Source organism: Chaetura pelagica, unplaced genomic scaffold (assembly GCF_000747805.2).
Source record: "Chaetura pelagica isolate M959 unplaced genomic scaffold, ChaPel_1.0 scaffold137, whole genome shotgun sequence".
NCBI classification, from domain to species: Eukaryota; Metazoa; Chordata; class Aves; order Apodiformes; family Apodidae; genus Chaetura; species Chaetura pelagica.
In genome coordinates this window covers 2,085,818-2,103,702 of record NW_009953947.1, presented here as the reverse complement: position 1 = coordinate 2,103,702, position 17,885 = coordinate 2,085,818, and the positions used below count along the sequence as shown (strand labels likewise).

The following is a 17,885-nucleotide window of genomic DNA, read 5'->3' as shown; positions in this document are numbered from 1 at the left end:
TCCCCAGCCACCTTTCTGTGTTGGCTGGGTCACCACGAGGCAATCTGGAGCCGGGTGGTGAAAATCAGCATCTGATTCCTCTAGTTTGCTCCAGCCTGCTCTTTGGCTGGTGGTGGCAGAGCTGTATGCTGCTGTGCACATTGCTCACTGGGTCCTCCTGGAGTGAGGAAAATGTCTGAAATGAATGGGGAAATCAGGGGGCATTTGTCACGAGGTTGGTCCATCATTTATGTCCTTTGGACTTCAGCAGCTGCATAAGCAATGGGGATTGCAGAGCAGAGCATGGACACCTGAGTAGAAGGTCTGACTAAGAGAGGACAGCTCTGGCGGCATCCAGACCAAATGCATTTGGCACCTTGACACCTCCAGCCCCATTGTTGGGATGCTTGCTGGCATTTCACTGTAACAAATGAAGCTATTGCTTATAAGTGAAATATGAATAATTTCAATGTGATTTGCAAAACACTTTAAACAGTCAGTCTTAAAAACACTAGCTATCAAACCTGAATTTATTTCAAAGCCATTTAGTCTGGGAAGGAGCTGCTAATCCAAGAACATAATGGAGCTATAAAACTGTGAAGTAGAGACCTATTTGTTAATCTCAGGGGACTGCAGGTACAGAGAGGATCAATTCAGACTGCATTTGCATTTGCATGCCAACATGAAAAATGGTCGATATAAAGAGAACAGGATGAGAGAAGAGAGAGGGGAATTGGGCAGAGGCTACTCAAGGAATCTGCCCACAGGGAGTGAGGTTGCTGATCCTTCAGAGATGCTTTATAAGCAGAGCCTGGAGCTGGGCTATTTCAGTTTTGTTACATGTGAAGCCTATCTTGTATGCTGGGATGGGAAGCATTGCTGAAGCTGTCCTCCCTGAGAAGAGAGCCTCGCTAGAAATGGATATGGCAAGTGAATTATTAGCCAGGTTACGGGGGCTGTTTGCCCCAAAACAGGGACAAGGGATAAACTGTTGCAGGTAGGAAAAAAGCTTTTGCTCCTTGGCACAAGACTAGTTTGGGGCTTCTGCTGCCAGGTGATAGCTGTTGGGAGGTGTTACATCATGGGACTTAGTGCCACATGCCCAGGGATGCAGAGGTGCTTGTGCAGCCCCATGGCCCAGGGTTGTGAGACCCTCTCAGCAAGATGCCATGCAGGATGGCTCCCTGGGTCCCTGGGTGCAGCAGGGATGCTGCTGGTGGGCAGGTTGGTTGGCAGGGTGCCTCCAAAAACCTTTGTGACCTGCTGCAGCAGCCATGGCACCGTGACACTTGGGGCATGTCTCTACCAGCAATGACCCCTAAAAGCTATGCAGTACCAGGGATGTGGGAGACAGGAGTCATTCAGGAGGAGGCACACACACACATTTGTCTTTCCTGGAGTGACAGAAATGAGTAATCAATCAGTATTGTTCATGATGTTTCAGTTTTGAGAAGTACTCTGAAATGTTCTATACTAACACATTACAGTGCTCTGTATTGCCTGCTGGGCTTATTTTTAAAAACTTCTGGAGCGAGTGAAGTGCTAATTGGAATAGGTGTTTCATACATGGTGAGCTTTGTGGACTATGCAGAAAAAGGTCTGATTTCCTTCCTGAATTAAATAGGTACCTAAATGTAGCTCTTTGTACTTGCTGGTTTAGAGACAGGGTGACCAATTTTCTGGTTTAAGGACTGTAATTCTTTAAATACTTTAGTTAAAGCTCTTGGCATAGTTTTTAATCACTTTGGGCAAGTACAAACACCAAAATTCATCAATTTCATGCATATGAATAGAAACTTTAGTGCCACGGGCAGCCCTGCTGCCGGGTGATGACAGGGGAGGGGGTTTTGCACTGCTTTAGTTGCCAGTTGTTTTTCACTGCTTTCACTCCCCTTTGGAGCAAGGGACAATCCAGGAAGCAAAACTTAGTTACTTTTTTTTTTTTTTTTTTTTTTTTTTTGTGGAGTGTTAGAAAAGCAGTGTAAAAAATTCAGATGGTTTCAGTGACAGCAATGGCTCAAATTTACTGTCAGAGGAAAGATAGAAGGACACAGGTGCTGTAACCTCACCCCTGCTGGGTCTCCTGCTGTAGCTGTGGCTCTGCCATTGCTCAGGTCCTTTCTTTCCATTTACAGCTGCACTGGGGCTCTCACTGTAGGTGTGGATTTGGCTTTCATGCTTCAGTTATGCCTCCCACTGTTTCCACATCTACAGCATCTTTGGGTGGGCAATAAGGCTGTCCCTTGGTGGGACACAGCAATCCAGGAGCACAGAGGGGTTGGATTCTTGACCTTCCGTCATTGTAGGGAAGAAATTGCTGCAGCTGAGTGGTCCCTGCAGTGCCAGGACACTGCTGCTGAGGCTGCTCAACATGGCTGCAGCCTCTGCAGAAACTGAGGCATGAGTCTATGTGGAGGAGCCCCTCAGCACCCTGGTGTTGCCCTGGAGGATGGAGGACAGTGTGCTCTTCCCTTTCCTGGCACCATCCCTCTCTCTGAGAGAGATGAACCAGGACTTTTGCTTGAATAAATTATAATTATTATTTTTTTTAAAAGTGTAATCACTGAATATCCTTTCTTGCTGTTGCCAAAACTCACAGTGCTTTGTTGCAGCATTTGTTATGTTTGATAGGTCATGGCTTTTTCATTTTTAATCTTGAAGAAGTTAAAACAGATAAGGTCAGCAAGTGACCACATTACAGAAAGTTCCATCACTCTTTCTGACCACACACTTTGTTGTTTAGTTTTTCTGTTTAAATATCTCCTTCTTTGAAAATGCTCACAGCAGTTCATTTGTACAGTAGCTTTCTGTATCACTCTGCATCCTCATATGTTGTTTTGTTTTGGGTTGTTTTGTTTTGCTTTGTTTTCTGAGGGGAACAGCCACCCATCTCGGATACATATATTTAGGAAGTTCCTGAGTGAGAGTGGAAGGTGGTGCTCCAGGCCTTGCTGTGGGTGTCTCTGCACTGGGTTTCCCCAGCCGTTGGATAGAGATGTATTTGTAGCTTGTAAGAAAAACTCTCCTTATCGACTAATTGAACAGGCAGAGTGACTTACTGCCAGAGAGGCACTAAAGGAAGGGAAGGACAGAACATCATTTTTAGATTGGCTGTAATTTAGAGATATTGCTTATGTTACTGCGTCTTGAGGATGTATTTTAAAAAAATTGCTCCAAGCTGAGGTACCAGCTATGAAGTTAAATGTACTATCACATAATTTCTGTTAGAAACACTGAGAAAAATACCAAGTCTGTAGTTCAAGGGAGAGGCCACTCCTGAGCAAGGTACCTGTGGCTTGGCCAGCAAGGGCCTTGGAACATAGGTGACATTTGAGTCCTGGCCCCTCCTGAAGCACAGGTATTTCTGCCCGGACAGTGCACTGGATTTTCCTTTGGGAGTAATGGCTAATTAAAAAGGCTCACTATTTTGATGACAGCTGGGAAGGTAAAGGTGACGTTTGCCTCTGACGTGAGATGGAGAAACAGCCTTAGGAGTCCTTGAGTCTATATAGATGTGGAGGTGTGAGCACTGCATGACACAGCTATGGAAATTGTCTCCAAGACCTCTATTAGTCATGAGAGCAGGCAGCCTGCCTTGCCTTTGTGGCCTTTTTAGCAACAATTACAGATAATATCCTAGGAGTCAAGGGGACAAAAGAGGGAAAGGACTCTTTTGGAGGCTTACAGATGCAAATTGTGAAGTAAATTCCTAATGAGATCAGTCATCTCTGGGCAAGTCCAAAGCCTTCTCTAACTTTGAGCTCCATGGCAGGGTACCAAGAAACTTTTCCCCTTCACACCAAAGCTTCCCTCCAAGCAAGGAAAAACGTGGAGGGCAACATCCTCATTAGCTAAGGTGTGCTCTTCTACTTACACCTGTGCAGTTCTGGCCCCAGGTTTCTGCTGCAGCAGTGATGTACAAAAAGAGCACAGTGGCTAAGACAGAAATGTCCCTGTAGCTTTGCCTGTCTTTGCCTTTGTAAAATGAATTTGGAGAGTTCCAGCAGAGATCATAGCATGGTGCAGCCAGAAAACCTGGCCTGAATGCTGGATTATTATCAGTACAGACATTTAGCTATAATAGCATTGAAGACAAAGCATTAGTTGTACTTACAAAGGGAGTTACTGGATGCATGTAGAGTTAGTAGATGTCATTAGTAACTACTGCTGGTTTCTGGAGGCCAAGGCAGATGGTTTGAGTTGAGCTTCAATACAAGGTGAGAAGGAATGTGTCTGTGTTTATATGACACCCAGATGTTTGTTAATGATTTGGCCAGTGTCAGTAACTGGTCTTGACACCTCTCAGCAGATGTTTCTAATGTGGAGCTGCTGAGAGGCTGAGGAAGGGTAGAGGTTGAGAGTGGCAAATGGTGTCAGCTGGTGACAGAGGGCCTGAGAAAGAGGAAAAAAGAGGACAACAAACTTCTGAGGGATAGAAGGGGAAAATGGAAGAATAAATCCTCTGAAAGACAGCAGGATTTAGGATTATGAAGAATAGCAGTGGGGAGGTGGTGCTGAGGGCACCTTCAATGTAGAGGAGGCTAAGCATGCGATGTTCATGTTCAGCAGAGATGGTGCAAATCAGGCTGAAGCTGCTTTTTGGTAGAGATGAGAAATTCTTGGTATTGGTGTTTGACTGCACATTGATACAGAAGAAAAAAAATATCTGGTAAGAAATGGGGCCATGCTTGAACCTCTGCATCAATTCCGAGCAGACAGCTATCCACAGTGGTGCTAAATTGTTGGCAGTTATTGTTGATGTTATTAGTTCAGCTGGTTGAAATTTTTTACACGGAACATTAATCTTCTGAAAAATGAGGCTCTGCAGAAACTGACTCAGGGTGTGTGAAGGCAAATTATTATTTTAAGAAAATTTTATTTTAAGGAAAGAGGAAATATTTATTTTAAAAAATATCATATTTGTGTGAAAAATATTGGTAGCTTTCCAGTCAGTGCATCTTAGGGTGCCTATAGTCTTTAAACTGGTAATTCATTTTTCCTAACTGAAGGGTAGGAGAATTTTTCTACTCTTTTCGATGAAGGATAGATTATGCCCCAGAAAGGGCTGTCTGGCTACCATCATTTTTACACCCTTATGATGTTTTCTGACACTGTTTCTGTAAACTCGAAATCAAATTATGCCCCCTTCACCCAGCTTGTAAACAAACCTTTCTAAGGCTTGTTAGAGATGCTGAATTCTTTTGGTACATATATGGTGTAGACTCAGAAGTTGTCTCTTAGTGCTGGGAGCTTGGCCACCCTGGTCCTGTGTCCCCTGTGTCTGGTTGGAGAGTCAGAGCTCAGGTTTCTCCACCAAGGGAATGCTTTCTCTACATCTGCATATCCTCATACACCTCAACTTGCTTATACAGAATTTGTTTGGTCACTTACATGTATATTCATAAATTTTACCCTTCTTTGGGGTAAGAAATTAATTCTACTCACATGGGTGGATATGATTCTTAGTGTAACACTGAAGACTGTTACTCAAAATTAATACAGACTATGTACAATTGAAAAAAAAAGATTTTTTGATATATATTTTATTTGACAGTGGTTTAGAATATCATACAGTAAACAAGATTTCTGTAAAAGTTAATTTATCCATAGTGGTGCGTTTCATAAAAATAGTTGCTCACTTACAGCCTTTCTGTGACTATTAATACATGGAATTATATTTATAGAGATAGAGCTGTACAGGGTAAATTCACAGCTAACACTACACAGAAATATTATTTGGAATGGGGTTTAGATGATGTGCTGTCTTCACAGGTTATCGATTACAGCCGCATAAAGCAATTACTGCACAAGGAGTAGCTGTGAACTGTGCAAATTAGAGTTTATGCAAGCATAATCTCAACTGTTTTTCAGATTTTGTTGTTTGCTTTTTTATACATAAAAATAAGATACTGGGACGTGCATCTACGCTGCAGAAGCATTGTCCAAAATCAGATTCAATAAATTAATGGCAAATTAGATTGAATTCTAGTTCAGGGGATAAAGATTTTTTTTTTTTTTTCCCATTAAATAAGAGTTTTATAAACAGCTACATGGACTTGTGCTTTTTCAGAAATCATAAATGGATTTTTCTTTCAAAAAAAATTGTTTGAAAGCTGCAAAATCCTTGACTTGAGGCTTTTCAAATAATTGGACAGGAAGAAACATGCCTATAAATTTCTCAGTCCAGTGCAATGTTTGTGACATACAGTAATGTGATAACTTCTTGGAACAAAGCCAATTCTAATTTTTCAGCAGAGCATGTGAGGAACTAAGATTTCTAGAGAACAATAACTCCTAAATATGAGTTTTTGTCAGTACTTAGTTTTATGTTTGGTGGATGTTTGTTTGTTTGTTTGTTTTGGTTTTGGCTCTTTTTAAAATTACCAATGTATTATTGCCCAGGATTTTGTTTTAATTTTGACAGACAAATAAGCATATGCACACGTACACAGACACATACACATCTTTTTGAAACAAGATAATGACTGATTGACTGAACTCGGAGTTATTTCCTGTGAAGGCAGACTGGAATGTTTACCTGGCACTTAAGGCTTGAAATTCAAAACAGATAAGCAAGAAAGATTTAAAAAAAAATACAAAAACAAAAACAAAACCAAAAAAGACAGAAAAAATATTTAAAAATGGAAACCATTTAAAGAATGGAAATATATCGAATTTACTGAATGAGGACACTGACAACTGTATTTCAGAAACCAGTCTAATTATTGTTAACATGTGCCTGAATGGCACCTGCTCTGCCAAACGGAGGGGATAAAAGGTGAGAGTGTCCTAACTAAACAGACGGGTATGAAACATAGCACTGTTGATAAGTGAAGCTCTCGTTTTCTGCAGGAGGAAAAGGCCTTTCCTTAAGGAAACTGCAGCTTTTTCTCTGTAGCACTCTTCTTTTCATTGCAAGGGCCTTGCAGACGTCTGGGTTTTGAACTTGACCAATTGGTTTGTGTGCTACCTCGCAGGACTTGGGGAACCTGTAGTAAATTGCTTTTTCGAAAATTTGCAAGTACAACTCCACCCTAACTCCTTTCCAATGTACAGAAACATGGTTTGTTCACAAAAATGGCAGTAGAAATGGTATCACAGAAACTAATCCACTGGATTCCCCACTCCTCCCATAGCACCCAGTGAACTATGCTACCGGGTATCATGTGGAATATCCCAAAGCGTTAACAGTGGACACGTGTCATGGGTGTACAGTTCCAAACGATGCTTCAAAGAAACCCTTTAACCCCTGTCTAGATATGTCGAGAACAATGTATTTACAATATTTTAGCTCCATGAAAAGATCCTCTCTCGGTTTCAGCTTGCTCCGTGCAGTTTTATTTAAGGCGATGTTCCAGTTTGTGATTGCTCTAACTTGCTCCAGTTTCTTGATATAAAGTTTGAATGAAATCCAAGTCCTTCATGCAGTGGGAAAAAAATGCTAAAGCTACACTGCACTACCGTTCTCTGATGTACTGTCCTTCATATTGTTTTGGTTTCTTCCATAGCTGCCAAAGTCCCTAAAATGGAACTGGGACTTTAGGGTCAATTTTAAATCTCCGTGTTGACTATATGCTTTTGAACTTATTAGATACTGTGCACATTGTCATGGAATTACACACTAATGTTTTCATTCCTCAATGCTTTGTGTATATGTGTGATAGTTAAAATAAATTAAAACAAACCAATGTGAGACAAAACCTAAGAATAATGTTCTGCGTCAGCTTGAGCCAGTTAGAGGGCAACAGTCCCTTGCTTATCTGCTCATGGCAGAAGTACCAGACTTCAGGACGCTAGGTAGCTTATCTGAGCCAGGGATTTTCCACGGCCCTGGGGAGACAGTTGCCTTTCGAACTGTGGTGTTGGTGCTGCGAGTGCTAATGGAGTGGAGATGTCCCTTCCTGGGGAACTCGCTGGGTTTCCCATCAGGGTCCCTCTGGCTGTGGTCCATATCGCTTCCAGGTGAGCTGCAGCGGTTGCTACCGTACAGCTTGGTAGAACCTGTCTCAAGCTTGACATGGTCAGATGCTGCAGCTGACTTCTTCTCACTGGTATTTGTGGATTTGTGATCTTCTTTTTTGTTAAGAGATCCTCCTCTCTTGCTTTCTGGCTTCCTCAGCCTCCCAAACTGTTCATCACTGGTTCCAGCACACAGGTGCTCTCTTGCTTCAGCCTCGATCATAAGGCTGTGTCCCACCACTTTGCTTTCTGAGGTGGGCCTGCCACCATCAGTGGTCTTATTTTTGCCTTCTGAATATCCTTTCCAAGAAACGTCTTCATGCTTTGACCTGTCTACCTTTTTAGGACTTGCTGACCTTTCTCTTTGTTCTCCTAACCTTTTCTTTTTGTGACCATTCACCGAAAGCTCCTTTGGTTTCCTTACATCGTGTTCCCTCTTGATATCCCATGTTGCCTCTGGGCTTATCTGGTGAGAAGGGTCAGAGGGTGGGGCTATGTGTGATGAAGATAATGGTGAGATTATGTCGTCAAGGGAAACAGCTACTTCCGGCAGACCTGGGGAGGTGGCAGAGGGAGCACTCCAGGAGTTTGGTTCGTCTGTGGTAACAAGAAAGAGAAGGGTGTTAAGGGTGTGTTCAGCAGCACTGAATGTGTATTGCAGAGACATATGTGCTCTGAGCAACATCAACACCCAAACCATATACCAGAACTAAAATCCTCTCTCCTAGATGAAGCAAAACCCCAAGGGGCATAAACTGGTGGAAAACCAAAAATAACCTCCCCCCAGTATAAAAAAGTCCAGAAGAATAAAGAACTACAGGGCTGGTAACTGCACATGCTGAAAAACTACTTTTCTTTCCTCCCATACTGATTCTGCTTTTCTCTGCCTCTGTTAAATTATTCTTAAAATAATAATGGCACGTGCTCATGAAATCAAATTGCCTCTTTTGTAGCTGTATAATGGATTTCTTAGCTGGGCAATATCAGTGCTGTCTCTGAGGACAAATGAGAAGGACTTTCTGCCATCTATTAAACATGTCCCTACAAGCATATAGTAATTGACAAGAATTTGTAGCTGAGATAAGGTCATCATTGAATTCTGCCTCGTATTTTTTCCAAACAGATACAACATTGCAGTGTTTACGGCCCTGCAGTCTGTACAGGGTATCGCAGAGCTCTGCCGCTCTGCCGCAGCCCAGCCGCTCGCTCTCCTGGCTGTGCATTTGGAACTTCTCCTGGTTACTGAGCCTCAACACAATATGGTTGGATTGTGCAGATCCTGTTTAATTTAGCTAAACAGACATCTCCTTTGCCTAATCATGATGATTTTCCTAATCCGTTGGTACAAACCAGAATATTCTGAGATGCCTTTCTCTTGGATACACAATCCTCACTTCTTTTGATTAACATTCCAGCAGACAATGAAACCATCATGGCCAATGACAGCACGATCTCTATTCTTACCCATCTATAGGGAGGTTAGAGAAATCACTGAACTTGGCTAATGTCATTCCCTATTTAGCACCATTGCCTGGCTCTGTACGGTATGAGCAATGATCTGTCAGAGATGAAGGACGACCTCAGGGATCCATGGAAACGAGGTGGAACTCGTGGCAAGAACTGAGTATTTCATGGGGGGAGAAAAGTAACCTTCTAGCAAACAAGCATGGGCTTCTGCAGGTCAGGACTAGTATTGCTCAGTGATATCAACTGTCCTTTAAAAGATACATCTATTTTTCTCAGTGCTATGGCTACCTTCAAATTATGGTGAAGATGCACATCATCTTGAAAAATGGGTTTTACTACCCAGCCTGGGATCTGCAGCTTTCTTGACTGAGATGGCGTTTTTGAGTTAATAGCTTGATTGAGTGATTGCTGCTTTGCAGATAAAAATAGGAGACACAATTGTGAGGTGGGTGACGTAACGGGAGGGAGCAGCATGGTTAGCTGAGGAGCTATTTATTTTCCCAGATGGTGTTTGTCATATGCTTTTGCATAATGAGCATATGTGTGGAGAGGATTAGCATTTGAGAGGGGAGAAAGTACAAGTTCTATGTAAGACAAATAAACTTTGAGCTGGGAATCTAAATGCACTGAGGGTCTCAACTGATTTTTAAAATTTATTTAATTTTTTTTAAATCACACTTTCTTACCCTCCAGTTAAGGCTGAGTAATGTACCATCTGCTCCCTGCTTGGCACTTGAGCAAGAAAATAGAAAAGGAAGGCTGATGCATGTAGAATGATCAGCTCTTAGGAGCTTGCCTACAGAAACCATCTGCTTTGATGAGCTGCTTCTTTACTTCTGCTCTTCACTACCTCCTCTCCTGGTTCAGGACTGCAGGCTGTGCCTGATAGGGAAGGTGCAGCCCCCACCCTTGCTCTTTTTGGGTCTGAAATCCAGGAGACCTTGTTTTGGTCAACACTTGAATCAAGGACCATGCACTGGGTCCAAGTCACTTTGCCTGGTTCTCTACAACTACCTGGGACTCTGCTGAGCAGCATGAAGCTGCCTGTGAGTAACAGCAAAGTACCTGAGCTATTACTAAACAAGTCACCTTGGGCCCTAGAAAAATAAGGTTGTGCTTTTTATGGCATTGTCACACCTCTGCAAGGTAGAGGTGGTGCTGAGCCTTGGACTGACCAACGTATTTGACTTAGCTACAGTTTTCTTTCCCAGTTGTTCACGAGATGATGTTTTTCACTGAGTGGCAGTGAAGAGCAGCAGGTCATTACCAGATCTCACACATGGCTCTGAGAGCATCTGAAGTTACAGAGTAATTTGTCACTTTAGCAAGTATCAGCTGCATTTCAGTAAAAACATCGAGTGGCCTGGAGCAGCAAGATGCTTTCAGGTAACAAGATTGCAAAATGTGCCACTATGCTCAAATCAGCTGTTTTTCATCCAGAAGGACAAGCCTAGTGGCCACCATTCAAAACCAGGGTGGCAGACACCTCTTGCAGCTCCTCTGAGGCACAAAGGGTGATATTGTACCAGGACACTCAGGGGAAGAGACCTGGGTCCAGGTAGCCTGCTCTTTTATTCCCTCGAGACAAGAGAACTATTTATTAGTGGACAGTCTCTCTAGACAATTTTAATATTTTATCTACATTCTTTTTTAGAGGGGGGGAGGAAACGACCAAATGTTGCAGTGAGAAATCGTAGTGGGTGAGAACCTACCTCAACAAAAGAGAATCTAGGTATTTGTTACATGCAATTATATATCTATATCTATATCATCTATATCTATATCTAAACTAGGACATGCAATATTACAGGTATTACTAGATTCCTGCCTCTCCCCCAGAAAACTCTGTAAGAAAAAAGGCAACTTGACCAACTACGTGAGAAGACTCATAGCCACAGCTTGAAGCGAAGTCTGGCTGTGGGAGAATCCCAGGTGGACCACTGACTAAGACTTGTTTAAGATAATGTGCCTGGCATTCTTGTTGGGGGTGCACCTGCCTAGCCTGCATTTCCAGTGGGGGTTGGGGGGGGGGAAGCTGCCATGAAGTACAGGTACCATTCATATTCTGTGGCAGTATGGTACTTGCAAGTAAGAGGTTGACAAAATGACTTTCTACAAGGCTTCAGTACCATCAATCTGAGGCAGCCAAAACCAGAGCTAACCTGTGTTTTCTTTCAGATGAAATTATGTAGAAAGTCATCCTTAGCCTTGGTTGACATTTTTGTCAGCAAGCCATTGTTGCCATGTGTCACTGGGTAGTGAGGAAAACACTGATGTGAGACTGCTGTGACTGACTTTCCCCTCATGTTTGAACATTATGGGAAATTATCAAAAATACTAGCAAAGTGCAGTAAGGTAAGTAATTTGTTGCTCTAAAGAAAAACCTTTTAAGGAGCTGTGTTCAAGCCATAAAGGTTCATTTGGGCTTGTTCAACCAGCACTAAAATGGTTGCTTTTCCATAACAAACATTAACAGGAGAAAGAAATTTTGTTCTGTAGAGCAACTAAACTAATGATTTCTTTTTATGCTCATTCTGAGGTTATAGCTGCATTTTGGAGAGAGTTATTCATATTTTTAAAAAATATCTTTTTTTTTCCCCCTGCACTTTTTAACCTTTCTATAAAATGTATGTGTTAAGTGGGAATATAACCTACTTTTACTGTTTATTATTCCAGAGCATCTCAAAACATTTTGCAAACTTACTAAACCAGAGACAGAGCAACAATTTTACTTATTTTCTCCCTTCAGCTCTGGGAGGCACTGAAGACAGTATTTGCTTAATAGAGCATGAACTCCAATGCCCAAACAACTTACAAGCAGAACTGAAAGAGATTACATTTGCTTGAAACTACAGGAGAGATTTAGGGATGATGTAGTTTTAAATTTTTTTCTGGCTTTGTCACTATGGATATGATCCTTACTGTGGGAGACATTGTTTTTCAAAGGTATATATTGCACTGAAGGCTGATAGATGCCTTCCTCCCTTCTTTGAAGGGAGAAAATCTCCCTTGACCTACTAATTTAGACAAGATAAATGAGATGGGAGCAGCACTATAATCTGTCACACTGATAGCATTTGATTTGGTGTAATTTAGTAGGTGTTTTCTGGGTGGCTTTTAGTTTCCACGAGCTACTGTCATGCAGGTTGGTGGCACTGCTCCATGGGATGTGTAAGAATGACTCACCTACGACCTGTTTCACATAACTCCCAGACAAGGAGTAAATTGCTAACTGAGTAAGAGACACCACAGACACAAGATCTTGAGTGTGTAGGAGGACAAGCAGGAGATGAACGCAGCCGTTTGGGAGGAGGAGTGACAGAGGGAAAACACTAGGAGCAGAAGTTTTCTGTCTAAAGGCTTTTTTTGTTTGAGGTAGAACTGCCACATATATGAATTGTTTGCTTTGCTGTATCACCTTACACACGTTCAGTGGAGTGGAGATGAATACTACGCTCATAAATCTACTTGCTCTTCTCTTAAGTCTAGTGTTGCACCTTGATCCAGTGCTTGCTGATAGCTTATATCTGAACAACTAGCAAAAGAAACCTGACTCTAATGGAGAAGAGACATGTACCTGTCTTACATTCTGGGTACTAAGTCAGAGGAAAGAACTCAGTCTACCAACAAGTTTATTTAATTTCCTGCAATATTTCTGTTTTTTTACAGCTTGCCCTTCTGGGATTCTGTCAGATCTAGTCTTGCTGTGCTTATCCACTCTGCCAAGATCTCAGGTGAAGAGAGATTAGACCTCAGATTTGTAATTATCTTCTGCTTTTGCATAAAAAAAAATTAAATTATTGCTTGGTAGTTTATCAAGAATGTGGGAATTATCATCAGATGAAATTAACCATAAAGGACTAATATTAGTTTATTTAATATTTAATAGTCATGTTGAGAGTAAAAATGACATTTATTACTGAAGTATAATAAAATCTCAATGCCTTTTTAATTTCTAAGCTATGTGGATAATGGTCAATATATTAAAGCTTTGAACACTTCCAGTAGTCCAAATGAAACATTTCCTGAAATATCTAAGCAGCTGTTTTCATATCTTCTCAGAACTATTTTCCTAGGGAATCAAAGGGCATTTGATTATATTAAAATATGGTGGTTTATTTCCTAACCCTCCCCGCCCCCTCCCCCCCTTTTTTTGTCTGTAATTATGCATTGCCAGAAGGTGGCAAAGAAGTTCTTACAGATGCTGTTAATAATGAAAATGGGACAAATTGTCCCCTGGTGAGTATTCACTAATGTTGGCAGTGTTACACCAGGAATGCATTTGGCTCTTTCTCCTTATAGCTTGACATGTTTGTGATGTTCCTGATTGTATTGGTCTCCTGCAGCTTGTCTTTAACATCCTCTAAGGAGGGATATTTCAGAATATTTAAAGAGTCTTTAGTCTTTCATCCTGGAGCTTCCACAGCCCAGACACACAGCACCCTTTGTCTCCTGAAATAAATGATTCTCTGAGGTTTTGATGGTTAGAGAAGCTCTTGGTACCTTCTGTCCAGCTGTCAGCTTCATGCAAACATGCCATTATATGCCACCCTTTCTCCAGCCTCTCCTGGAAAGCAAGTGGCAATGGGCTCTGCCCCTACCTTACAGGTACCCATACTTCTGGCTATAAACTTAAACTTGTTAATTATTCAATAGTGCTTTACAAATGTTTTCTCACAAATTACACTTTGCTTGGCTTAAAATTACACTTTGTTTGGTTCCCCTTCCACTGATCTTATCCAGGTTCAAATGCCTCAGCACCAATAGCTCTGGAAATAAACATCAGTGGATTTAGGTGCTTTCTGCTGTTGTAAGGTCCTTTGGTCAGTCACCATGGGCACATCCAGGTGGGATAGCCTGTTCACCATTAGCATTGCCCTTACTCTTTTCTTTAAAATGCTATAATGGCAGTGTGCCATGGGTGCAAAGTGTTGATTCTATCTGCAAAAAAGACATGGATGCCATGTGCATTTACAAAAATAAATCCAGGTCACACTCAGTTATTTTGGCATACGAACTACTTTCCCTTCCTACACATGCAGTTGAGTGATCCATTTGGTATTGTGAAGTCTTATTTGTGATGCAATGAAAACCTAATCTAACTACTTGCTTTCTTAGTGTAACCACATTCATTATACTGCTTGCTTGTTTGCACTCAGAAATGTCACAGTGATTCTGAATGTTTGTAGTAGCTTGTAAATATAACTTTGCTTAAGAGTGGATTTTTTCTTTTTTTCTAGTTGTTTTTCTGGCTTTTGCAACTGTGCTTTTGCAAAGGTTGAGGATGGTTGGTCAAGGTAACCTGACTGAGTTGACAGATTACAGGAAACAAACATGCATCTGAGTCCTCGCATCTTTTACTTCTGAATTTTTTGTTTGTTGTTTTCAGAGAAGTAGAATGATTTGTTAAGAAAGACTGATGTTTAAAGTATGAAACTGTGCCAGGCCTAGTCCCTCTGCCACCAAAGTCATTGTACACTTTTGGTTTTGTCAGTGTTTTACTTTTGGAAGAGTGGGCTAATATTGGAATATTGGACTATTTCTAGGTGGCATGACTTCTGCAGATGTCCAGGCTAATATTGGAATATTGGACTATTTCTAGGAGCTATTGGTGGCATGACTTCTGCAGATGTCCTCAAGAACTGAAGAGATGTGACTGTATATATAGGGTAGATGAAGATAGTAGGTAGATGAGGTAGTTTTACCTCTGCTTCAGACTTCAAACATGTCAAACAATGTAGAAAATTCAGTCATGGACCTATTCCAACACCAGGAAGCAGAGTTCTACTCCTGTTTCATTCACTTCCCAGAGCCATTTATACTCTGATGCCCTATGTTTTTTTCATTTCACTAATCATTACTGATGAGCAAGAGTTTAGCTCCTTTAGGTTCATTATATCCATCTTGTATTGTATATTTTACCTAGATATTAAATGGAAGATGCCCCAAATATTTTTACAGCAGAGATGATGTTCACAGAGTCCCTGCAAGGGCCATCTGATGAGACTCTGAATGATCTCAACTCAGGTAAAATTAACTTTTATCACCATTTCTGTACTCCACATGGAGGTTTGTTAGAAAAAGTGCTTTCATGTTCAGAGGTCTAATTTGAGAATTATTGAAACACACTTCAGAAAGAGTGTTGTTACTTATGCTTGGAAGACCAAATGTGCAGAAGCTTAGGAGACTATATTGCTTGTTTTTAGAGCTAAGGGAATTAAGGGAACAGAGAGAAAGGGAAAAATTAAACTTGGTGAAGAGAGAGCAGAACTGCATATTGTGAGGGAACCCTCAGTTCAAGAAGGACAGGGAACTGCTTGAAAGAGTCCAGCGCAGAGCTACAAAGATGATTAAGGGAGTGGAACATCTCCCTTATGAGGAAAGGCTGAGGGAGCTGGGTCTCTTTAGCTTGGAGAAAAGGAGACTGAGGGGTGACCTCATCAATGTTTACAAATATGTAAGGGGTGTGTCAGGGGGACGGAGTTAGGCTTTTCTCAGTGATGACCAGTGATAGGACAAGGGGTAATGGGTGTAAATTGGAGCATAGGAGGTTCAAGGTGAATATCCGAAAAAATTTTTTTACTGTGAGAGTGACAGAGCACTGGAACAGACTGCCCAGGGAGGTTGTGGAGACTCCCTCACTGGAGACATTCAAAACCCACCTGGATGAGTTCCTGTGTGATGTACTCTAGGTGACCCTGCTCTGGCAGGGGGGTTGGACTAGATGATCTCTCGAGGGCCCTTCCAGCCCCTAAGATTCTATGATTCTATGATTCTATGAGGGGAAAATTTAAAAGAATCCTTTAGAAACATGCTGAATGTTTCCTTGAAACAAGGAAGTTGCACACATTGATTTGTGCTGGCGTTAATTTGTAGAAAACACTATGCATGAAAGCACTTTTCAATTTTTTATATGTAATGTATTCTTTAAAGATGGTGAACAAAGACACATTAGAAGTGACTGAGCTGACTTGGAGAGTTCCAGTTCTTATTCTGCGCTGTTTCTGATCCTGCACTATACTCAATGTATCCTCAATAAATCCCTTTCCTTGACCTATTTGTTTAATTATGCTATGGCTTCACCAGTATTTTACTGTCCTAATCACTTGAGATAATAATTTACTGGACTAACAGAGTCAGAGAGAGAGATAGAGTTGACTCAGAAGACCTCTGGAAATAGACATCTGCTCTTCTGCTGAATGTCTACACCACCCATGCTTGGGAGCTCCTTCTGGGAAGCCCTGTCAAAGGCTGTGGATCAAAGCTGACTGGAGGGTCATGGAGAGCTACAGACATTGCTCCACATCAGGCTCTTTTTAGCAAGTATGGGTCACTGCAAATAAGTGGCCTGAGATCTTTCTGGACAGTACAGGAGGTAACCAATGAATTCAGAAACACTCAGGGTTTCTGCCCTGGAGAGCATACGGACTGGATTGTCTCCAGGACTTAGATGATCTTAGGGTTCTGCAGTTAACTTTAACACTCTCCTGGTTACCCTGCCATTGTTCACCCCTTAAATGTAAATCACATCCATAAGGAATGCAGAGTGATTTTGTAATAATGTCTGAGCACTGCAGCATTTGATTCTCTCCATCATCAGCCACACTTTAAAACAGGACCAAGATAATTTGAACACTGCCCTTATAATAGCAAGAATAAACAAAGCTGATTTTTCTATGCAAGAAAAAAATACCTAAGTGCAGAATGGGAGAGGGAAAAATAATCAAGAGTCACACTTACAAACAAGTTATATTTCAGATCTGAAGCAGATAAATTAATTTAGTAACTCAATTTACTCATTTACTGTAATAATCTTCTGGCTGTGAATCTCAAGGCCAGATGACTATGCTACACAGTTTTATCACTCATTCCAAGATGTATTTTAGCCTGTTCAATAGATATGGATCTAGCAAACAGTCCTATACATTAAATATTTAAACCAATGATCATAATCACAAATCTGAGTGAACTTGATAAATTGAATTATTCCTTTGATCAAGGGAAGGCATCTGCAGAAATGTTACAGGATGACTCACTGCTATTGTGAACAGCTGACATGAAAAGCTGCAGCCTGTGCAGTGCTTCTCTCCTCCACAGCAAGCTCCTCACTGCTTCATCAGTGTTAAGTCTGTGGACAGCCTAAGTGCTAGTCTGGAGTGATGTTGCTCTAACCACGCATTATCATTCACTAGGTCCTTCAGGCAGTTTGGTACCCTTTTTGAAGTGCTGAGCAGCACACACGTCTATTAGATCAGAGCTACTCAGGCAAAAGAACTTCATCTCTTCAGTAAAGGAGGTTTTATTTTTTCTGTGTGGTCAGGCAGTAGAGTAGAAGCTGCAGAAGCCTCAGCAGTTCTCTTCCAGAGCCATGCTGGAGCTGAAAAATCTACATTGGAAGCTACTGTATAATTAAAAAAGATAATTACTTTAAAATTAGTTTTTATTAATAGAATTAAACCACATTAAGTCATAAAAGGTGT

At 41.4% G+C, this 17,885-nt stretch overlaps 1 protein-coding gene across 2 annotated transcripts in view; it reads right to left on the bottom strand.

Moving 5' to 3' along the window:
• Positions 1 to 6,733: 6,733 nt before the first annotated feature.
• Positions 6,734 to 17,885, bottom strand: part of MAGI2 (membrane associated guanylate kinase, WW and PDZ domain containing 2) — a 746,179-nt gene continuing 735,027 nt past the window's right edge. For both annotated transcript variants that reach the window (XM_010001790.1, XM_010001791.1), the window contains one exon: positions 6,734 to 8,535. In XM_010001790.1, coding sequence (XP_010000092.1) covers positions 7,736 to 8,535 — 800 coding nt within the window. In that variant the 3' untranslated portion in view covers positions 6,734 to 7,735. The remainder of the gene's footprint in view (positions 8,536 to 17,885) is intronic.